The sequence below is a fragment of the Seriola lalandi genome, unplaced genomic scaffold, assembly GCF_002814215.2.
Source record: "Seriola lalandi dorsalis isolate HSWRI2012SDOR001 ecotype SW California unplaced genomic scaffold, Sedor1 jcf7180002054570, whole genome shotgun sequence".
Classification (NCBI taxonomy): Eukaryota; Metazoa; Chordata; class Actinopteri; order Carangiformes; family Carangidae; genus Seriola; species Seriola lalandi.
Window position 1 is genome coordinate 946,938 of NW_019525123.1, and position 24,706 is coordinate 971,643.

The following is a 24,706-nucleotide window of genomic DNA, read 5'->3' on the forward strand; positions in this document are numbered from 1 at the left end:
TGGGGGGGGGGGGGGGGGGGGTGTGTGTGCTGGTGTTTGTTTCAGTGCACCTGCATGATAATGTGCAGTGGTTGTTGCCCTTGACGCCCCTCCTTTCTCTTCTGCTCGTCTCCGTCTCACGCCAGGCACGGTTGCAGCCATCGCTGGCCTCCACCCAGGCCAGTGCATCATCAAGGTGAATGGCATCAACGTAAGCAAGGAGAGCCATGCCAGCGTCATTGCTCATGTCACCGCATGCAGGAAGTACCGCCGACCCACACAGGTGAGACAGGAGGAGAGGGCAGGAAAGGCAAATGGGGATAAACTGGTTTAACTCATCTTATCCACTTTTAACGGTGACATACTGTACATTTTTACAGCAAAATCTACTGTGCGTCATTATGAGCAGTGTTAGAAACTAGAATTGGAATAAATGAAGATACAGTTCCCTAAGAAAAGAGGAATTGATTTTTCCAATTATGTTTGATCTAGTTCATTATCATGGTTTTTGGGCTTATAAAGATTACTTACTGGAGGTCACCCTTTCATTTCCCATGACCTTACTGGTAGAAAGTTAAGATAATTTGAATTATACGCTACTTGATCTGAGAGTTATGCAATGAAACTAGAAGGGGGAGAAGTGTGGGAGATCATAAAAGAGCAAAAGAAACAAAAAAGCAAGGACTAGTTGACCGTGAGAAAAAAATTGCAGACAGACCTCCTAGCTCCCGTTTACCTTCATATCTCTCTCCCTCTCTGACTCCATCTTTCCTTGTCTTGGGTCATTACACAGAAATAATAGTAGTTTTGGCTCCTCCAGTGCTGACCCCTGGCTCACAGTGGTGGGCCTGCTGTGGGAGACTGGCAGGCTGGAGCAAGAGGTGGGAAAGGATCTGGGGGTGGCTGGGACTCAGGGTGGGTGAAAGTGCTGGAGGGAGAGAGGGAGGGAGGAGAAAGATGAAGGAACAAGGGAACATGCCGGCCAGAGTAGTTGACAAAAGACAAGTGTAAGCGGAGAGATCAAGCTCAGTCCACCTGTTAAAGGTGGGAAAACTGTGTCAAAAATAGAAACCCAAGGGTGTGAGTTAGCGCGGTGTGTCGCTATAATTGAGCCCCTTTGGGACTTCAGGCTTAATGAAGCACTACAGGGTTCCAACACTACTGGAGAGCTGGTTTATATCAATTATGGACATGGAGGAACCACCCTCTTTTCTCTCTCTCTCTGTCTGTCTGTCTCTCTCTCTCTCTCTCTCTCTCTCTCTCTCTCTCTCTCTCTCTCTCTCTCTCTCTCTCTCTCTGTCTCTCTCTCTCTGTCTGCGTGTGTGTGTGTATGCGCGGTTCTACACTAGAAGACCACAGACCAGTAGGCAGGCACAGCATGTAGCTTTGGCAGAAAACCCACTGTGGGTTTGGGTGTGGAGAGGCGAGAACAGACACAGACAGATATACACACACACACACACACACACACACATACAGGCTTGTGCAGCACGCTAGAGTGAGTTGATGAGATTGGCATGGATTTGCTTTTGTGGTCTCACCAAGCACCATGTTTCCATATGTTTGTGAAGGCTTTACACTGTATGCTCTGCCAACCCTACTGTGATACTGGACACCATATCTGAGCAGAATCAGCTAAACATGCTACATCAAACCCAAACCTCAGCTTGTCTGTACATACACACACACAGACACACATGCATACCACAGTTCTGTGTGTTTAGAGTTTTATTTTTTTCTAATCTCCCATCTTTCTAGTAATAGAAATGCTACCTTTTCACCACGAGAATGCATGGATACGAATAATGCTACAATTTGTGTTGACAGTTGTGTGGGTGTGTGACTGTAATGGTTGCAATTGATTTAACGTGACTGAAAACACATTCGCAGTTCAATACAAGTTCAGTGTATAAATATAAAAAACATATCATTTGATGTTTGAGTTAAAAAAAAACTTTTATGATGCAAAAACATTCTCAATCAACTTGTAAATACAATAAAATCTTTTATTGTTTTCCTATGCAGCAAGACACTATAAAATGGGTGTACAACAACAGTGAGAGCGCCCAGGAGGACAACCAGAAAACTAACCAGAAACCCACCACAGAGGAGAACGGAGACGGCTTTGAGTGCAAAGTCGAAGGTGACCGCACTCACACATGCACATTCACGAATAACGACATGGGAATTGCTCATCTGGGAAAATAAATTCTGCTCAAGGTGTCTGTGGACATAACACAGGCTTGTTCACGAGCCCGTCGCCTGCTCCAGTTAACAAGTCAGACACAGCTCCAAACAGGCTCATCTGGAGTGCGTTAGTCTGAGAACAGCCGCCTCCTCTGGCTCATCAAGTGTTAATTCCCCCCTGCGATTTATGGATCCCAATGAGAAAGTAAAACAGGAAAGCTATTCCCTTCATAGCAAACAGCTCCGGAGCAGGATTTATTGCCATATTAAGTCATTGTGTTAACATAGGGCCGGTTAACTTAATGCTCTTGGAATTGCTCATCATTTGTAGGGAGATGGAAGAAAGCCATGAGCAGAGGGTCTTTCCTTCAAATGAACTGCAGATTTGGTGGTCTCAGACCTCCTACACTGCCACAGAGTGCGATGATGATGAGAACACTTCCAACGCTGTAACCGCGCATTTTGTGGTGAAGATGGGGATTATTTGTGTTTATCACAGAACATAATCACCGGATAAATTTCGTGATTTGTGCATCTGTCCCGCCATGTTTGCGTGTTAACAGAAATCTGTTTCGCCGCCGTCTCTTTGCTCTTCTCTGTCTCTACAATCTCAGAGGTGATGGACAAATTCAACACTATAGCCATCATTGATGGGAAGAAGGACCATGTGAGTCTGACGGTAGACAACGTCCACCTGGAGTACGGGGTGGTGTATGAATATGACAGCACAGCTGGTATCAAGTGCCATGTGCTGGAAAAGATGGTTGAACCCAAGGGATTCTTCAGCCTCACTGCGAAGGTATTCTGTCCAAAACTTAAGCGGGATAAATTCTGGACATTTGGACTTGACTTTAGGCTGATTGGTCGGATGAACTGGTCAGATGTTGGTTTAATTATGTGGGATTCAAACTTTTTTTAAAACAGCGATGCTATCTGTTTGGTCCAACCAACTGGGCTCCAGATGAACTTGATGTGGTCGTTTGATTACTTTTAATTGAATTGGTAATTTTCACAATAAAAGCACAGAACATTTGCACATTGACACACTTGTGCCTAAATTTGATGTGCTGTGTTACCTAGGGGCCCTGTGTCAAAATCTAGTTTTAAATCTAGTGGAATGTCCTGTTCAAGTAATGACAATTACTTTTATCAGAATTTATGAAGCAAATGTTGTTTAGGCCAATCCCAGGTGGCTGTAGTTAAAAGAAAGGGAGGGAGGGAGAGAAAGAGACAAAGGGAATGTTTTATTACCTTTCAGGTGATTTATATTGCTGTTGGTGTTCATCACCTCAGAGCTGCACCTTACTTGATGAGGGAGAACAATAATAAACAAACCATGACAATGCTTCTGTCTCTCACCAGGATACAGGGGAGCAGTAGATGCTGATTGCATGGAAGTGAAATCTCACTAGGATTTGTAATCATTGCGATTCTTACTGATAATTCGAAAGAACTTTGTCATATTATTTTTCCTCAGATTTAAAAGGATGCTTAAATTGCACGTTTAATTTTATCTTTGAGTTCTTCAGTACAGATATAGCCAACAGCTCTCCTGCTGTGTAGATTGAGGGGGTTGATGCTAGTTAAAACTGACAGCTGTATTTTCGTCATATTAGTTCCCAGCTGTGTTAAGTGCATGCTTTTTACATCCCGGCGGTGATGTTCACAGAACGATCATTATTGATTTAAGACGTACAGAGGGAAGAAGATTCACTCAGACATAGATGCGCACATGCTGGGGTGGAAAATCAAAAGCAGTTTGCAGCAGTCTTACTGCCAAATTTCACGATGAACAACATCTCTGTCCTTTATTGTGAATTAGCAGAGATAGTAAGTTGGGTTCACGTCTTAAACTGATGTAGATTTACAGTCCTTGTTTTCTAAAGTCTTTAAAAGCACCAAGCAAAATGAAACCAAGTGATATGCACAAAAATAAAACTTCTGTCCCGACTGCGACTGTAAGTAGTTTCCCATTCCTTCAAAGTGAAAGCAATTGCAGTATTATTATAAACATCTGCCCCAGCCGTCCATATTGTCCTCGGAGATCTGTGTGATGTTGAATTTTAATATCGCCAGCGCTGTCGGGGTGCGCAGGTTTTCTTGTGCTTCAGTCTCTTCCTGCTGTTGCATTTCCTCCACTGCTTTTCTCTCCCCTCCACTGGGCAACTCATTAATACGGCTCAGAGATTTGTGTCTGTCTTCCTGCTCATAGCTAATCTCTGATCTGGAAAGTCAGAGTCTACATACATATGTACAGCATATGTATCACAATCTGGGTTCATCTCCGTGGATGGATTTATGAATAGCACATGGAAATTTCAGACATCTGAGTGTAACTGCTCATGAAATTCTGTAGAGAAATCATCCCACCAGCCAAATTCTATTTTCCAATGAAAAAAGAGCTTGGTCATTCATTTACAACCCATTAGTGGCTCAAAGAGGGATTTTAGAGGCATTGGCATATGAGTTAGTCATCACTTGTGTTTGTTTGCCCTGTCTCTGGCCAGATCCTGGAGGCGCTGGCGCGTAATGATGACACACTGGTGCAGATGTGTGGCAGGTTGAGTTCCAGCTGTGACGTGATCCCAGAGGAGCTGCAGGTGCGCTTCAGTGCCATGTGCAGTGACAGGGTGGAGCACATTAATCGGCGCATCACCAACTACAGGAAGGTAACTATCCTGAGCTGCTCTGCTGACAGTTGAAGAGACCTTTCATTAGTCACTCTCCTTCAGATGATATTTCTCTCCACCATGAACTGCATAAGTATATTTTCACACAGCTTCAAATTGACTCTGTCTTCTGCAATTCTCTGTAGACTGACAATAATAGAAACAGGATGCCGTTGGCGTAGGAATACCACTTTTTTATATAATTTTCACTGTGGTTCTCCTGCTGAGTCAATCCAGCTTAGATGCACTGCGACAGGACTTGCATGCTGACCTCCACTGCACACTGGCTGTGGTTGAAAAGAATCTCCTACATGTAGGGACCTGGGAAAGTGGAGAAAACACACCGAAAAGGCATAGATGTGCTTGATGGCGTGCTGACATCAACATGTCAAAGTGCATCAATCCGACAGCACACCGCAAACAAGTTGAACCCGACGCACAGTTTGGTCTTAAAAAATGTAATTGGTTCTCATTGAGAACCACATGTGAAGAAGCAATATTTACCCAAGAGGTCTGTCACTCACTTGCAAACTTATCACTGACTGAAAGTCTGCGATATGTAGTACTATCTAGTGCTTTGTTTGTAATTAGGTTACAACCAGAGTATTTTCATCACTTTTCATTCACATCTGCAAGCATGTGTCTATAGGCAAAACATCCTAATGCGTGCAAGTGTGCGTGAGAGGGAGGGGGGAAAAGATCTGACTCAACATTAGCATGGGCCTTGGATTAATTACCAGTCACTTATAAATAGCCATGCTAAGCCACAGCCAGGACTTTTGTTGTGTAAGATCCCCTCCTGCACTGGAGCATTCCTTCTCAGACCCCTAGAGAGTAAAGAGGTGGTGGTGGTTGGGTGGTTTGAAAGAGAGAGAATGAGAGAAGGAGCAAGAAATGTAGACAATGGGAGAATGAAAGACGGAATAAAGAGGCACAGTAAGACCGAGCAGAAAGTGATAAAAGGAGAGATGTGAACTTGGGGCCTGGAAATGAGGGTCTACAAACCTCTAGGGCCAGAGGAGATGTGAAGAGATGTTTCATCAAGAGAGAAGGTCACCTCCCGGCCGATCTGGACCCATATCAGCTTTGGAGCCGCGGCTCCATACTCCAACTATTTGAGATAACTGAGGAGAGATGTTTGGTTTAAGTCCCTCAGTTAACATATAAATTCTGTTATGCTTATGTAGCTGCCCAAGTTGCTAGAAACTGATCCAACGGTTTATAGCATCTGCTGTGTAACATCCAAGACAGGATACAGGCCCTGTGACGGAGGGTTCAAGGAAAGTGCAACCAAATGTTGCAAAGAACTGAAATGTGTAAAATGTGCTGTATCAGCTCTATTGGATCCAAACACTCCTCCAGGCTCCCTGCTGTGTATTGTGTTTTGTGTGGAGATGTGGAGATGCTATCTCGTAGCACATTAAGGAAGTTTACCTTCACAGCGGGGTTGGAAGGAGTTACGTTATGGTCCTTCCTATAGCATTAAGCCGCCCTGGAGGATATTTTCAGTCACTCAACAGCGTCTACAGGATGCATGTGATGTTAACCTATCTGAAAGGATCTTTATTTTATTTGAAGTAACGCCATTTTTAGTCTGAAGTGTGTTTGATATTAGTCACAGTTCCTCTGGAACAAATTCTAAAACATGACCACATTTTCTGAAGGTTGCTGAAGTTACAAATCATATCACAAATAGTAGAATAAAACGTGTTTTCATCATATTATCTTAAAACATGATGATATGAGCTGCTATGCATCATGTTTAATTCAACTCGTATCCATTTCAATGATAAATGGTTGTGGTGGGGTCTGGAGTTCTTCACATGTGTGAGCAATGACAATGCTATGTGTCTGTCTTGGATCTTTGATTTGGGTTTAATATTTGAGCTGCCACACAAAAAAGGGGGGATTTAGAAAATATACACTAATGGATATTTATGTTTTTCTTTCAGTGCCAGCTGTCGCATATGTAAAACAAAACAGGAGACTGAGTTGACTGATAACCTGCTCTGTATTTCACATGGAGCCTATTATTTTTTTTGCCTGCTATATAATGCTTAGATTCATCCCGTATCCCCCGCCTTTGATTACTATTGATTATAAACCTACCAGCCAGTAGTATCATAGGATGGCATTCCCTGCAGCCAGTGGAACTGTAGTGCAATATCTCTATCCATGCTTCATGCACATCGTCATTTCACTTTTTCTGACCACATTAAAGTAGCTGTTTGTAAGTTTTGCTATGGCTACATAGCCAGCGTTAGCATTAACAGCTGTTTATTTACCAGCCTAGAAGAGATGTTGTGAGTTCAGCATCAAACTTCATTCCTGTATTCATTCATTTATTTATTTATTTATTTATTCCTTCATTCCAACAGCTGTCTGCAGCAGTGGAAAACAATGCCAGTGTTAACTCATGTCTCTATCACGGCTTTTCTCCTACTGAAGTCAGCATGCTAACCAGCTAGCCCCAACCAGTCTTGTCATTTTACGATAATGACTCACTCAGGCGTATTATAACCTCTTGTCTTGTAAACGCAACTATGGCCGAAGCTCTTGTCATCACCACCACCTGCTCCCGGAATAAACCATGTTCAGCAGCAGAGAAACTGTCAACATTTTATCTCTCAACCATCATCATCTCTGTCTTTTGTATCAGTTTGCTAGGGTGCTGAAGAACAGAGCGTGGCCTACCTTTAAGCAGGCCAAGGCCAAGGTGTCCCCCCTCCACAGCAGCGACTTCTGCCCCACAAACTGTCATATTAACGTGATGGAGGTCTCCTACCCCAAAACCACCACCTCTCTGGGTAGTGCCTTTGGTGTGCAGCTGGACAACAGGAAGAACACACTGGAGAAGGGAGGACGCAGCAGTGCTGAGCAGGGTGAGTTAGGAGGAGAGGGGGTGCATGATAAGCACCTGCCCAGCGGAGTCATTTGACATATTCATCTCAAGCCACTTTAAATTCCACACTTTTTTATCAGTGTGTTGTTTTTTTTTTTTTCTGACATGTTTGTGTTGCCTCAGGTAAGCTGAACCCCATGGTTAACGTCCAGCACACCATCACCACTATGGCCGCACCATCGGGTCACAGCTTGGGCAGGACTGAGGGACACGGCCTTCGCTTCCTGCTCAGAGAGGACGACCTGCTCACCCTGGACGCTTACCAGAAACTCCTCTACAAACTCACCACTGTCGTCAAGGAGATGGAGACGCACGGCGCCCATATTCATGAGTGAGTGGCTACGTGTACATACAAGTCAAACTACCAACAACAGAAACGCACACACACACACACACACACACACACACACAAAAAAAACCAAAAAACACATGCTTTCTTGTTTCTCATTTGCAAAACTCCCTGCAAATCATTCCCATGTGAGAATGGTGTTGTGTTTCATTAAATGGAGTTTGAGATTCATCTATTCTAACATATTCCCCACAAATTGCAAAACAAAGGGTGAAATTGATATTTTTGAAACACTTCAAATCACTTTTTGTTTATGATGGTAAGAGATACCCTGCCACCGATTCTGTTTGACATAATTTGAAATGTCCTGTGAAAACCAGATTGCCTCATATAACAAGCTGTAACTTTAGCCGCCTGCGTGGCCAGTGTGCCGCATCTGGCACTTGGTGGGTATACATTTTGGTCATTAATCCAGCACCTGTGTGTGTGTGTGTGTGTGTGTGTGTGTGTGTGTGTGTGTGTGTGTGTGTGTGAGTATGAAGTAGAGAGAAACAGAAGGAAGAGGAAAAACGGAAACATCCAGTCGTTTCTGTGGTTTTCTCTACAATATGTCTGCACGGTTTGTTCACAAAAGCGTGCTCACGCTTCATTTGTATACAGTTGTATCCATTTGTGTGTGTGTGTGTGTGTGTGTGTGTGTGTGTGTGTGTGTTAGATCAGTGTTTCCTGCCTGGCCACTCTGTGTTCAGCATGGTTGGTGGGGTTCATTGTCTGGAGGCGCACGAGGCTACGGAAAGGAAATGGGAAACACTACACCATTCCTGCATCCCCCATCCCCAAACAGGAAATACAGTCTCAGTGAAGTAGAGGGTGTGTCACTAGGGCCAGGTGCCCTCTGGAAATGCCATTCACTAACAATAGACAAACGATGCATTCATGTGCAGTAGACAGAAACATACCCGCACACAGCAACCTGTAAAGTGATGATAGCACCTCCTTCTAAGTGAGACATCTTGAAAAACAAACTTCACTCTTCCAGTTTTCCCCTGCAGTAGTTGGTAATAGTTGGTGGACAGCTGACTGATTACAGTGGGTGTTTGTGTTAGGAATCTTTAGATGATCATGTGATTGATTTAGTCATTAGAAGCCTCCTCTGCTGTGGCAGCAGAATTCGGAGAATGACATTAAAAGTCCCTAGATGGAGCCGAGCTGTCACCTGACCGCGGTAATAATGAGTCGAGTCCACAGCAGGGCGCTTAATGACTTAGTCTGGGCAAATTTTTGCCTTGCTCCTGCCAATTAGCGTAGCTGCATCCAAGCACGTTCGAATGGTGCGAAACGCGGCTGTGGAGGGGATGATGACCTCGACCGTCCGCTAGCCGCATAGCTCACGCACAGCTCAGGGGCTTGTGAGTGTGGAACTAATAGCGGTTGCAAGCTCGATGTCATTGCTCTGACCGGTGTGGGTGTGTTGAACCCGCTCTTCTTCATTAGATTAGTTTGCCTGTTAACTTGTTCACTGACTGGTGTAGGGTCACTACTACTTTTATTGTTCACGCACCCCAGCCTCCTCTCTCTGTGCTCCCTTAGCTCCTCTTTGTTCTGTCTTATTTCCTCCACACACTGTCTGCACACCCGCCTGCACTCATAGACACAGACATCCTTCACTCTCTCTGTCCCTTTCTTTTTCTGTGCTGGGTGTGCCTGACTTTGACAGCACTACTTTATAATGATGTAATAATGAACCGAAGTGGCCACATTTATAAAGGGCTCTTTTGTACGTTATTTCAACCCCCCCCCCCCAAAAAAAAAAAAAAAAAAAAAAAAACATCATTAAGAGAGGAAGTCTGCAGTACATTCATAGTAGATTAGAAATATCCTCAAGTAATATAGGAAAAGAAAACAACTGGATGTAGAATGATGTTGCATAATTTCTTGGCTGATTGTAGAGGAATCCATTTTGAGGCAGCGACCTGTGAACTTTTGTCTCGGAGGCCACAGACAAAGGGTCACAGCTGTGTGTGGACGTGCCCAGTGACGTGTTTTATATCGAGACCTCCTCCCTTCCTGGATCAAATACCCCCTCCACACACACACACACACACACACACACACACACACACACACACTTTCCTCCCCACTTTCCTCCTCCTTTTTATATCTTTCCCTTACTCTGTGTGCATCATTCATAGCATCCTGACTGCCAGTGGTTTCTCAGCTATTGGGTCCTCCACTTTATTTACCCCAGAATAGATTAAAGCATCATGCAAATGTCCTACCATGAAACTGCCTGATGTGAAGCTTTGTAATGCAGATGCACTTACAGATGCAATGAAGGCGATTGATGTCTAATGGTTTAATGTGTCGAAGTGGGTTAAAGAGCTACCTGTGAGAGATTAAGAGATCTTTCCGATTGCTTGCAATAAGCGTCGGTGTACTTTGGCCTGCTCTCCTTCTCTTGCCTTCTGTTTTTTCCCTTCTTCCTCTCTCTGTTAAAGCCCCTTCTCTGATCCGGTCATTGTTATCCTCCTTTACTCCCTCCGTTAGTTTGCACCCCAAAGGCCCCAAACTGCGCTCACTTCTTTATTAACCAATAGCCAATCACAGAGCCTGGAGAGCTTCTCCATAGTGATGGAATGCCACTCTCCTTTTGGAGGGGCATTGTGGTGGCTCCTGGAGTGGCCCATAATGAGGGCATCTCTGCGGCCTAGTCTGCCTGTGAATGGGTAGAAAGGGGGCCAATGGAGAGAGAGGGATGGGGGGGGTGGGGTGGGGGTGGAGGTGTTTAAAATCATAATGAGGCATAAAAATCTGAGATGCATTGGGGTAACGTGAGGGGGACAGGTTGTTTATTTCACGTAGCTTTGTGTGGCCTCTAGCAGCCCCTCCCCGCTACCCCCACTTTGAAATGTCCTTAAGGCCAATGTTATGACACAATGGAAAATGTAAGCGGACACAAATTAAAATAAGCCTGAAATGTAAACAGACATCGCGTGTCAGAGTGTGTGCGTGGGGAGAGATCAAAAAAAGTCCAAGCCTAGCATTTATTGGAATATGGCTTTAAATGCCACCATGTGTTGCTGCAACTGTGAAAATATCCTGGCCGGCCTCTTCCTGCTCCTCTGATAGCCCTCTGATAGAATACAGACCAGCAGGAACAGTGAGAAGGGGAGCTGATCTTTGCAGCCGAGTTGCAGCGTGTTGACACAGCTGCACCCTGCTCCACGTTTTGACCTATTAATATGATGTGGATCCCTGATCATCTGAAGCTGTTGGTGCGGAAGCCAAGCACAAACAGGTTGGGGTTTTGTTTGCAATCCCCCCCCCCCCCCCCCCCCCCCCGGTCAGCTGTTGGAGCCCACACTCGAGCCCACGCACATGAAGGCACTGACTGTACATACTGTATGTAGAGTTCAAAATGTTACTGTGCTGGGGCACACGTAAGAGCTTCCTGTGTAGCATTAGTCAGATCAAAGACGTTGTTTCTATCATGCTGTTTTGAGTGTTAGTTTTGGATGAATGTCGTCGCTGCTTTATGTAATCCCTCCTCTCTCTCTTTCTCCCTTTCTCTCTCCATCAGCATTCTGTCCTCCATCACCCACCCTCCAGCGTCAGAGGCGAGGACCCCGGAGAGTTACATTTCCGCAGAGAGTGAGGGGGAGAAGGGGGAGCGCAACGGGAAGAAAGTGTGTTTTAATGTGGCAGGGGACGAGCAGGAGGACTCCGGACATGACACAATCAGCAACAGAGACTCATACAGGTATAACTGAAGTCAAAGGTGTTTACATACAAGATGCCAACTTTCAGAGACGTCTTAATACTGTGTTTTATGGTACCACTTCTCAATAAGACTACCCTTATAAAGGATTTATGAATGGTTTATAACTAGTTTATCAATTAGCTTGTTAATACTTTATAAATCATTTGTAAGCTGTTATAACACATTGGATAAAAAACAGCAACAGTGACCGGTTGCTTGCCAAATAATGAGCTCACATGTATCTGTACTGTTTCCCCCCATCATCCAGTGATTGTACCAGCTGCTTCTTCACATATTTGTATATATTATCATTTATATATATTATAATTCATGCTATCAGTTTGTTCAGCACAGTGGATATTAAAATGGAGATGTTTTTTTCTGGTTGGTATCTTGTCTAGGACTTTAGCATTCCAGATAGTTACAACATTTATAACTGATGAAATGGAGTTTTATTGTAAAGTGTAAAACACATAATTTATTAATCAGTTACAATAAGGCTCCTTTTACCAGTTATAAATAGTAGTAACCCATTAGTAAGATTAATGAGTAGTAAGCATGAACTTGATCTTGCTAAATAGTGAGCCTTCATCAATGTATGAAAACTGTGTTATAACTTGTTTATAAGTGTTAACAACCGAATTAATAACCTAATCATAAACCATTTATAAATCCTTTATAAGTGTAGTCTTATTGAAAATTGGTATCTTTTTTATTTACCGGTCGCCAAAATGACACAAGTGTAGAAGAAGCAGTACAGGAAGTATATTGTGTCATAAACATATTTTTCATTTCATCAGTGACTGTAACAGCAACAGAAACTCCATCGCCTCCTTCACCAGCATCTGCAGCAGCCACTGCAGCTCCTACGTTCACAGTGATGAGATGGACTCAGGTACACGAATGCAGCGCATTATTCTCCTCCATGTAATCATTGCAGGGTTTTTGCAGGTAGAATGATATAACTTACAGTCTAAAAAAAGGTATGAGCTGTAAATCTGTAAATGGCTACATTCAGTACACAGACCAGATAGGTATCGTAATCCATGACCTCATTTAACCACAATGGAGCAAAAAAATAGTCCCATAAGTGAGAGGTCATGATTACAATCCGGCAAGCCGAGGTGATTACACCTCTATGGAAGGCGAGAACAAAAATGCCTGACGTTGAATCTAATTGGATATGACAGCCGTTTGGCCACACATCTCAGCTGGATTTGTCATTAACGTGTTACACAGCTGTGTATCCTGTCAAATATCCTTTCCCACTCTCTGTTAGGATGTCTCTGTGTCACACACACACACACACACACACACACACACAAACACACACACACAGCCACACACACACTTCGCAGCTATATGTGATGTCAGGTATCGTCTCTTTTTCTTTACCTTAAAACCAAAGAATGTATACATTAAAAGAAAGGTAATGAACAGACACACATGCTGTTTATGCAGTCATATATGTTTTGATGCATTAAGACAACACACAGTCATTGTGCATGAGTTTAATACTGTACATTTGTGGACTAATGCCGATAAATTGTAACCATACCTCCGTAGGAGATGAGATGCCCTCCAGTGTGTGGCTGTCTCACGATAAGCAGAAGAAACTTCACAGCTTCCTGGAGCATCTGTTTAGCCAGGTGGGTCACTTAACAATCGATACAGATGTGACTGATGTGGCTGTCTAGTGGGAATACTGACTTCCTCACTGTCTTTAGATTTTTAAAAAGCTGCTCTCGTCCCTGAACATCTTGCAGATAAACATTGTTTCGAATCCTCTCCTGAGGAATGAATTCAACTTCTTTTATCCAACTAAGGTGGAGGGTCAGTTATTATGTCGGACTGTGTGATAGATTGGGAATGGCTCTGATTTGATTGGTATTTTACCCACATATAAGATGTATCATCCCAGTCAAAAATGTGCAACATCCTCATGATTCAACTGTGATTTTAAAACATAAAACAATTGTTATTTTTCATGCCCAAGTTAATGTTTTTAAAGGTCAAAGTCTTACTTGAACATTTGTGTATTAAGAATAGGAATAGTGTTTTGTTTTTACTTGTGCTGAGGATTGATGCAAACGTTGACCATATCTGAGTACACATTTACACTCTCTACCACACATACGCACACACACACACACACACACACACACACACACACACACACTCTTAGACCATCCACGAGGACTTTTATGAGGATGTCTCCATCGACAGTGGAAAAGCAGAAAAAAATATATTTTGCTGTCTCTGCATTTTTTCGCTGCTTCCTGTCATTTGTTTTATTGTAGAGCAGCTTCCCCAGCTTTGTTTACATATTGCACAGCAAATTGTGTTCATTGTGGAAATGTGTGAAAATGTGTGGGACAGAGAGAGAGAGAGAGAGAGAGAGAGAGAGAGAGCGAGCGAGTGAAACAGGTGTTGGTTATGTTTGGGCAGCAGATTTTTTTTTCTTCTTTCCCTCTGCATACTTTCGATCTTGGCTCTATAGTGAGGAACTGTGTCATGCAAGTGCCTCAACTTGACCCTTGTGCTTTCTGCAGGTGGACTCAATCACCAGCATGCTGAGAGGAACAGTGGTGGCTCGGGCCTTTGAGCAGACCAAGTGCTTCACACCCGGAAGAGGATTACAAGGTAAAACACCGGGACTGTGATGTAACCCCGGCTCCGAAACACTCATCTGTCAGCATCTTATACCAACGTTTGAGCAAGAGACGCAAAAATTCTTTGTGTCTTTTCCTTTATAATATCTCACTGTCTGCTGCAGCAGTACGTGAGTTCCCTGTGAGTGTTCTTGCTGATGTGTAGCTCTGCTTCCTGGGTCTTTCTGGGTCTGCACAGCGGAGCAGTGGAAGAAAGATAATATTAGAGAAACTCCCGAGCCCGACCACCACAGTGCTGAGAGAAAACAGAGCTTATGATGAAAAAATGTCGCAGCCGCCTGTGCGTAGGGGCCACAACTTCCTGTTGTGTAATGTGTGTGAGCACAGATGTGATTGCAGAGACATGGGGATGTACTGTAGGTGGATTCCAGCACCTAAAAAAAAAAAAAAAAAAAGTTTCCCAGCCATTTTCTTCTCTCTTTATTTTTCCCTCCCGTCTCTCCACTTCTTCCCCCCTTCAGCTATTGCAGTGCCCTTCTCTTTAGAAGCACTTTATGGTGTTAAAAAAGCATCACTCATCTCCAGTTTTACTGTTATTGTAGTGCTTCTTACCAGTCAATGGAAAAAGTGACCCTGTAACAGCCTCCGTGCTTGTATGTTATCTGATAATTTTGTTTTCACCGTGTGTTTATTTGCCACCTCACCTCCTCTTGGCCTTGGTGTTTAACCGCAGCGGCTATTGTTACATTTTTATCTCTCTCAGGAAAATGTCGGAAATGTTGCTGGAAGGGGCTAAATTTATTCTTATCACTTCCCGCTACAAATCCAAACTAGCTTACGGTGCCCTTTCATGATCTGTGCGACTCTGTTCCGACGACTCAACCCATTTTGAAGATAAGATAGAAGAAAACTCTGCTCAAAAGCAACAACTGTTTCTTTTCCTTTTTGTTTTGTTATAAGCGATGCAAGGCGCGGCCTGCAGACTGCGCAGGGATGATAACTATGTTTTGTACCAATGTGGGCCGTATTGTACCATGTAAGGCTTTTTATAAGCTCTGATATGAAAAAGTTTGCTTATTTTATGTCCTTGAATGTGACTTTAATAGAGTGTGATGACTAAAAGCTGAAGATTAGATTACCCAGTTATTCTGTATGTTTTGATAAGTAAAGCCCCCAAACATCCCCCACCCGTTTGGCACACAGAGACCCCTCTCCTGTCAGCCTATCCTCAAGTGAGCGTCGATACGCTTCAACTGAAAATAGGTCCGCTTGTGTTTTGTGTGTGTGTGTGTGTGTGTGTGTGTGTATGTTTGTATGCATAAATGGCCTCAGGAGGGATGTGAAGGCCTTGATCAGAGCTGATCCATCTCAACTCCAGTAATGTGTGCGGTTGATAACACAGCAAACAGGATTATCGCACAAGTGGAGCATTCACTCTCTGTGTCGCCCTCAGACACGCATATACACACACACACACACACACACACACAGACAAACACTTGAAGTCTCCGTTAAACAGCCACCGTTCTATCACAAATCTGCTCTCCGTCTCCAGAGTAAACTTTGTCACAAGCCGTTCTGTCTAGTTTCGAGAGGGGTTACATCAGATTGACGGGGTTTTACACTCGTGCTTTGCCACTGCAAAGACGAGATGACAAAAAGATTAGATTCTAGGCAGTCGGAAAAAAAACTGGTGGTCTGTGGGATTGGCTTGGGTCTGGGTCTGACTGACCTATAATTTCACTCAGAAATAGAAATAGATGGATGGATATGAGAGAGAGAGAGAGAGAGAGAGAGGGTGACATGGAAAGAAAAAGAGAATAAAACTGATGTTAAGGAGACAGATTTAGAGCAAGAAATAGAGGACAGAAAGCAAAAGATGAATAGAGATGGTTTGTGTGAGATGAAAAATAACAACAAAGAAGGGTATCATAATTTTATTAGCATCTGTTGTCTTTTGTGATTGCATTTTTAGTAAATAATCTTTGCTGACTGAATAATCAATCTTCAAAATAGTTTGAGCGTGTCGTACTTTCACAGAGTGAAAGCAAAGTCATGGGCATTTTATGACGGCAATAAACATCTGTGAATTGAGCTGACTTGTATTTTGGAGGTGAAGATGATAAAGGAAAATGCACCAGGAGCTGAATTAAATAATAAAATCTGTCTTTGTGTTGTAATGTGCTTAACGATTGATACACATACAATCATATCCCATTGCTAGGTCTGTGCTCATTCTTTGTGTGTGTGTGTGTTTGTGGGTGTCAGAGTTTCAGCAGGAGATGGAGCCCAAAGTGAACTGCACCAAGAAGCTGCGTCTCCACGTCAAGCAGGATCCCTGGAACCTTCCCAGCAGCGTTCAGACCCTCACACAAACCATTGCTAAATATGTCGAAGGTGAGTGTGTACACGGTTAACACACACACACACACACACACACACACACACACACACACACACACACACACACACACACTGCTCTCACCGTGTCCGTACCCTAAAGCTTGCTCACACAGTCACATCCAATATTTATTGCGCAATAGCATGCCTGGCCTGGGCACTAAAGTACATTAAATTGACCAATTCTCCACCGCACCTCATCATATTTATTAGATACAATAATAACCTCTGTTACAGTTGTGTAGGTACAGGCAGTCCCAGACCGCTAACTGCACTGCTCTCTCGAAACTGAAAACTCTAAAACCATCCTGGGATACATCAATTAGAGCTGGAGAGTTGGAGCTGAACACTACCAACTTTTTCTCATTTATACCCAGTGGAAGTGTGTGTTTTTTGCATTTGTTGGCACACAGATTGAATAAACTCACACATACAAGACATGCTGTATATGTACAAACAGACACACTACCACAGGCAGATGAATACAGATACAAACAGCCTAGACCCAGGGCCAAGCCACATGACACTCCTGGGAAAGGTGAGCTGGCGGTCACGACTGAGCGAGTACAAATAATCAGAGCTGATATTAATGTGCAGCTTGGCCTGTGTACACCATGATGGCTTTTTCATGCAGCGCAGCGCCCTGCCAAGCTACCCGCGGCTCTGATATGACTATAAACAAATGTGGATTTATGTTATTATCTTTGCCTTTGGCTCGTTTTTATGATGCTGTGTGTGTGTGTTTTTTTTTTTTTTTTTGTTCTTATATGTGAAGATAAACAGCTGTGGAGCTGGGATGGGGCAGGAGAGTTATACAGCATTGTCCTGTTTATGACTTTAAGGGGTTGAGTTTATAGTATAGGTCATACTATTGCAGTCAAGGAGAAAGGCTCTTTGGGAGTTGATATAAGGTTGTTCGCTGCCTCATTGGATTTGCATTTATTTGTTTGTTTCAGAGGTGAAGACGAGGCTGCTCTTGGTCTTACTACAGTATACAGGTTTGTCTAACACAGAAACACAGAACACTGTATTTAATGCATTTTACACACAAAAAATAAATGAATAAAACCGTATCCTTTTTAAAGGCATAGCATCCTGCACCGGTGACCCAAAGTGTAAGCTCAATTAAAAGAAAGTCAACAACAAAAGCAACAGCGAAATATTGACTGAAACATGAATGAAAGAGGAAAAAGTGAAAATGAAAATAAAAAAGTTAGAAATGGAAATCGGAAAGACAAACACACAGTGTTTCATTAACAAGAAAGTGAACACGGCGAGTTTATAAGCAGAGGAATAAAAATTCTGCAATAATTTAACAACATTATTTGTACTGTATATATTATTTTTACAGGCACTGGGAAATCCTACAATACTTAAAAACAAAAAAGCATAGTGCGCGCTCAGTAATGGCCAGAACCCAATTTTCTAAATACACATATCAATAGATTTTATGATGCGAAAACATTGCAGCAGTTGAGGAGAAAAGAAGAAAACTAATAATGACATGTACAATATATCTGTCTTTTTCTTTGAATGTCCAGAAAATGACCCTTGAGATGCAGTAAACGCTTCCTTCATAATTTATAGATTTATGCGTTACCTTTGGTGACTTTTTACTTTTCTCTGTCTATTCACTTTATGCTCTCTTTTATAGTCTTTCTCAAAAAAAAGACGAATAAAGTTTGAAAAAGGAGTACCAGTCGATGGGATACATCGCAAGACTCCCGCAGCTCTAATAAACACTTTGAATGAAAATCCATAGCCTTTCATTGCAGTGGCACAGGGCTCGCAGCACAACTAAAGTGCGAACACCTAAGGAGAAACTGTACTGATGAAATAAGGTGTTATGTTCCTTTACATACGTCCTGGAACTGCAAAAAGGAAAAGTAGAAAAAGGGAAGATTTATTTTGCAGGTGATGGTTGGACTAGTTAATAATGTCAGAGAGTGTGCGGCCATTCCTTTACGACACATTATTCATTTTCCGAGGGGTTCATGAACTCATTTTTAACTCAGTGGATTGTAGAACTTTTTCGGGGGGGGGGGGCTATTTCTAAGGAAATTATGGCAGCCAATTATTTTCCACTTGGGTGCACCTGTCATTTGCGCTCATTTTTCTGATACAATATTTAATACCCAGCAGATTAGGAAAAAAAAAAAGTAGCCAGGACTTTTTGTCACCTTACTGGAAGCTTAAAAGTTGCCACAGTACTGAGTCTGACCTGAGAGAACCTCTTTAATTACCCTTACAAACTCACACCACTTATTTCTGTCGCTCCTTTCTTCCTTGCCCTTTTACGCCTCAGCTGTTCAATCAGTTTTTTGTCTTTCACCTCCTGCCATCTCTTCTTCTCACTTAGTTTTATGTTTGTACATCACCTCTTATATATATCACATCTTTCCTCTCGGCCTCATATCCATTTGTTTTCTCTCTTAGACTCAGAGATCCAATTGCGTCGAGATATGGTCTTCTGTCAGTCTCTAGTTGCAGCCGTGTGTGCGTTCTCGGAGCACCTACTGGCTGTCCTCAACCAGGTATTTAAAAAAAAAAAGAAAAAGAAAATGCCATACTCACATATAGACACTTTCAAAAAAATTTCAGCTCACTGCTTGTTGTGTCCACTTTCAGTTCCACAATTTAAGCAGGGAACCAGACCAGGACAGCTCGGACCCCCAGGACTGTCTGGAGGCTCAAGAAGCCAGCCGTCGTTGGCTGGAGCAGATAGCCAGCGCTGGGCTGCTCTTCCACTTCCAGTCCCTCCTCTCCCCAAATCTGGTGAGCACCAGACCAGCCTCAGCTCTCAGTTAATCTTCTTTAAAACACACTGTAAAAACAGGAGTTGCTGTCTGTACACACACACACACACACACACACACACACACACACACGGATTCGTTGTAAACCGACCATTCATGTAGTTATGCACACTTTCTTATTACTGTGTATAGATTTTGGCTTTTACAGTAAATTAAAGCTAGAACACAGAGTATATCAAATGATCACAATCAGATATCAAATTACATGAATCACTGCATTACAAAAACTTGAATCACATGAATTTCACAACATCCAACATTTTTGTTCTGCTGTCTGAGTAAAAGTAATGGTGAGCTACAGCTACGAAAATGAGATGAGATCTACCATTTACAGGTTTGAATTTTGAATAGATCATCAATCAAGATGCCACATCCAGGCTGCACAGTGGGCACCAAAAGAAATCACTAAAATGTGCTGAGTTTAACACACAGTCTGCCCGCAGTGACTGTGCATGGATGTGGTCTGAATCACTGAGGTGTGCCGCTGATGTGCAGAGTCCGACCTCCCTCTCGTGTTACTCCAGTAGCAGACAGCTTCACCGTCTTCTGGGTTGTTGCTGTTCAATCTCTTTGAACTTCTGGACATGGATTTCAAAATAAGTGAATGATAATGATCATGATAAATAAACATAACTCAACATGTGTGTGTGTGTGTGTGTGTGTGTGTGTGTGTGTGTGTGTGTGTGTGTGTATATAGATATGTTGAGTTATGTTTATTTATCATGATATACAGTATATATGTCTAAAATTATATATTTTAATACAAAACATATGTATGTTTTGGAAACATTGCCACCCAAATGCTCATCCATTCCAAAGTAGCTTTGAAAATTACAAAATTATGAAAATTTAAGAAAATATAAGAGATCATCTATAATGTTGAGTAGTGTAATTTGATGTGAGTAATCAATCTTTCATCTTATTTTGGAAGAACAAAACATTCCCACTAGGCTGGTCTATTTTCCTGAATTAAAGTCAGTGCAGTGGAAAGACCATCCAAGGAGGAGTTCATCATGAACAGCCACTGGATGGCTGAACGGGAGCTAAATCCCACACCCTGACCTCGCTGAGATCCGTCTTAACCTTTCCCTCCAAGATTTAAAAAAAAAATAATAATTTCAAAGGTGTCTTTAAAGTAAGTCAAGTAAAGTTAACTTTGAGTAGCTTAAGGACTGTTAGTATATTCTTTAAAAGCAGTCATGTTTCTTTTCTGCATTTTGCGTCATCGACCACATAGAAAAACACTTTTTATTAGAATGAGTCTTTTCGATTTAGTTTCTATTTCTGTTTCCTGTCACTGGGAATTATTACTGCTATAAAAGTGTATTTTTGATGAGTGTTTATTTAGGTTCCAGGGGTGTGCGGCTTACATCAGGTCCCCAGACATAGTTGACGTTTCTCTCTCTTCCTGTTTCTCTATCTTCCTGCTGCCATGCTGTCTCTCTCTTTCTCTCTGTCTCGCTGTTTCTCTCGCTCCCTTTCTTTCTCAAGAGATTTCCCGCTCAAGCGTCCCTGCGGAGCAGAACAGGGTTTCAGTACCTGCAGGTGATTCCAGTGAAATCCCAGTACGCTCCTTTTTAGGGCACCACATGAAAGGCAGCATGAAACGAGTATTGGATGCTATTGGTGTGTGTGTGGGGGGGGGGGTTCGTGTTTATATGACGCCCTTTAAGATAAACTTGCCCACACACAGCAGGCGTCACTTGGCAGGGCAGCGGGTACCCCTCTCTCACATGTTGGACCATCTCGAATGTGTCTTTAGAAAAAGGCCTTAATCCTCTTCCACCGCTGCTGTGTTTATCCGTCTGCATGTGGTGGATAGAGAGAGGAAGAAAGAGAAAAGAAAAGGGGGGGGGGTGATGGAGGAGTGCAGAGCGTCACAATCCAAAATATTCGAGCTGCTATCTTTGTGGCCACAAGCAGATGTGCTTGTTTGTGTGCGAGGATGCTGAGTGGATGTTTGAAAGGGGAACAAGTGCACGTACGCACCCGTACACACGTTCAGAGATATAAACAAACACAAAACGAGATAAAGCAAACATAAGAACAGACAACGACGCAGGCAAACAGGAGTGGGAATGTTGTGACTTTTACTCCACTGCATTGAGTAGCTAATGAAAATCTGATGCATTTTAAGAATAAAACTACCCAATAGTATAAATAATAGCAGTATAAGCATCACCTCGACCTCCTACTACATTAGAATGCTGAAAAACATATTAATACAGCAGCAATAATCCAATAATATTATGTGTATAATCATATTTCACAGTAAAAGGGGCCACTCTGCGTCTCTTCAAATGCCTCATTGAAAAAAAGGCCACACGGTATAAAGGCATTAAAGCGACGCTGGTCTTTTCGTTTAACAAGAAAACGGAAGAGAAAAACGAAGAATGAAGGAACCGCACACACACGCACTCAAATTAACCAATGCTCTGGGATAAGTGAATAAGAATGGTGGCAATACAGCAATCTCACTTCTCTGATGTGGTCATTAAGGATTAAAGTTGGGGGCTCTAGATCATCAATAAGAGGCTGTCTGATGTTAAACTGTAAAAGTCTGACCTTTTAACGAGAATTACTATTTCAAGGTGCAGGGTGCTGATAAACTCATTAAGCCACTTGCTTGACAATGGGAACCTCTTCTTCTTGCAGAACATAAGAATAGTTAGCCATATTATTTTATTTTTTATTTTTTTGCTTTACTTAGAAACATTTTTACCTCAACCAAGGAGCTTATGTTTTTAGCTACTAATAGTAATTGATGGGGCATATGGCACCAGCAGCATTCAGGAATTCTTGCATTAGTATTTCATTCAACATGCAACTAGTAAAATTACACAATAACACTAATGGTTGTGACAGCAAAGTGAGCAGTGTAGGGTTGTTTGGCCTTGGAAGAAGTGAGTGTTGTGGATGATATTTAAGTAAAAATAAATATAATAATAATGATAAAGTAAAATGTTTTTGCATTTTCTTGTGTTGTAGTTTTACACTGGGGTTTACACACGGGTTATGAGCCCAACTAAAACCCAACATAACATGTCTTAGTAAGCGGATGGGTCATCATATGCTGCAGAGCAACTACAATCCACCTACAGGATATTGTCTTTTTCCACCTTGTCCTTCCTTGTCAAAATCTGGCGCCGACATTGCCCACAATGCAATATGACGCCTAAAAAGTTTGGATAGAGACTTGTGCGTGTTATCATAGTAGCAGCTAATGTGGCCTCAAGTCGCTCGCCTCAAGAGGAGGTCTGGTAACCTCACTTATTTCTACAACATCTTTTTCATCTTCTAACGTTCAGTCTTCTGCTGCACCAGACTCGGTTCTAAGCGACATCCCTCAAAGCAATTTATCAATTTTGGGCAGTTTCCTCTAAAATCGCAAAAGACTTTCCTCCACTTTTCTTTCACAAATCCAGTAGTATTCCTATAAACAGGCATTGATGTGTAAAAGTTTTATTTGACATCTGTGTGTACTTATTTTCTACAAGGTAAATACGTAGACTTCCTCCACCATTGCTCTCTGACCGGTTTATCTACTTTCTCTCTTCAGACTGACGAGCAGGCGATGCTGGAGGACACTCAGGTGGCTCTCATCGACCTGGAGAAGGTCACGTTCTACTTCCAGCAATTCGAAGGGGAGCCTCTGGTTGCCAGTACGTACTCTGACTCTGTTCGTTACATTTGATGGCGGCTTCAGCTGAGAAGCATCATCGCAGCCTCTCCATTGCTACTTACAAAGTCTTTGACATTAAGGAAAGCTGTAGACCGAGCTCTGATTCATGCCATCTCTTCGACAGACATGCCCATTTCGTACCAGGTGGAGGGCACCCGCCAGGCCCTGAAGGTTTGCTTCTACCTGGAGAGTTTCTACTTCTCCCAGCTGCCTCACAGGCTGAAAAATGGAGGAGGCATCAAGATCTACCCTGTGCTCTTCACACAAGGTAGTAGAGCGTGGTTAGGGGACTTGATGTGAGCGGAGATAAAAGCTGCTTTATAGATGATAGTAAACACTGGGGGTGCCTTTATCACTTTATCTTTCACTCTTCTCACTTGATTCCTCTTTAGCACTGGAGAGTATGGAGGGGTACTACTATAGAGACAATGTGTCAGTGGAGGAATACCAGGCCCAAATCAATGCTGCCTCATTGGATAAGGTCAAGCAGTACTACAAGAGACTGAGGTATGTTATGAGTCATACACACACAGATATGACTTTGAGACTTTGAGGGTTTTTTTTTTTTTTTTTCAATCTAATGTAAATCATGATGATGCTCCCATTCAGTTTGGACTCGGCTCTCAACGCCCAGCAGGGCCTCAAGGTGATTGGCTGAGACAAATGCAGCTGGAATTTTTATTATTATTTTTTTGTATGATTGGTTGCGAACACACACAGCAGGGGCAGCGGTGATTGGACGAGGGTGCCCAGCGTGTCACCGGCGCTGATGTAGTGCCTTCTGTACAGTTGCTGCACTCGGTTACCTCACACCCCATTGGTTCTTTGCACACCAGAAGCCCTCTGTGATTGGCCAGGCGCAGAGAATTTAATGAGGTTGAAAGAAATATGAGAAAACACACACTGCTACTGGAAATTAGGGCTTGGCTTTGTTTTAATCTCCCGAACGTATGAGTGAGAGTCTGACCGCTACAGTACGCTGTCTGAATATCAATGTGGTCTCATGTTAGATGCTACCTTGTGATTTCAGAGAATGAAAATTACATTTAAACTACCTCTGTATAAAGGGAGCTGAGTGGAGTGTGCCTTAAGAATTTATATTGAGAAAATCTGAGAGACAGTGTAAGTAAGAAATTAGATGTCCTCTATTGATGTTAGTGCAGATCTATTTGGATTACAAAGCTGACAGCCTGATAGAGTTACAGACACACACACCTGATCCTCCCGAAGTCTGTTAATTGGACACTTTGTTATCTTGGATCGAAGCTCTGTCTGTCTATGTATTCGAGTAAAAGCCCGGCACGGTTACCACTTAACTACAGGCACTGTAATGTAGCGATTTAATAATATAAACTGAAGCCATCTTGGTTGACTAGAAAAAAATCGGTCATACTCTTGGAAAGTGTGAAC

General features: G+C 42.7%; 1 protein-coding gene across 1 annotated transcript in view; it reads left to right on the plus strand.

Moving 5' to 3' along the window:
* The window catches only part of prex2 (phosphatidylinositol-3,4,5-trisphosphate-dependent Rac exchange factor 2), an 89,756-nt gene that overhangs the window by 46,389 nt on the left and 18,661 nt on the right, over positions 1–24,706 (plus strand). The window contains exons 20-36 of the mRNA XM_023416905.2: positions 126–262; positions 2,005–2,122; positions 2,781–2,965; positions 4,674–4,835; positions 7,495–7,717; positions 7,861–8,068; positions 11,607–11,786; positions 12,587–12,681; positions 13,353–13,435; positions 14,339–14,429; positions 16,667–16,795; positions 17,755–17,796; positions 19,235–19,332; positions 19,427–19,573; positions 23,174–23,276; positions 23,421–23,564; positions 23,689–23,803. Coding sequence (XP_023272673.1) covers positions 126–262; positions 2,005–2,122; positions 2,781–2,965; positions 4,674–4,835; positions 7,495–7,717; positions 7,861–8,068; positions 11,607–11,786; positions 12,587–12,681; positions 13,353–13,435; positions 14,339–14,429; positions 16,667–16,795; positions 17,755–17,796; positions 19,235–19,332; positions 19,427–19,573; positions 23,174–23,276; positions 23,421–23,564; positions 23,689–23,803 — 2,260 coding nt within the window. The remainder of the gene's footprint in view (positions 1–125; positions 263–2,004; positions 2,123–2,780; positions 2,966–4,673; positions 4,836–7,494; positions 7,718–7,860; positions 8,069–11,606; positions 11,787–12,586; positions 12,682–13,352; positions 13,436–14,338; positions 14,430–16,666; positions 16,796–17,754; positions 17,797–19,234; positions 19,333–19,426; positions 19,574–23,173; positions 23,277–23,420; positions 23,565–23,688; positions 23,804–24,706) is intronic.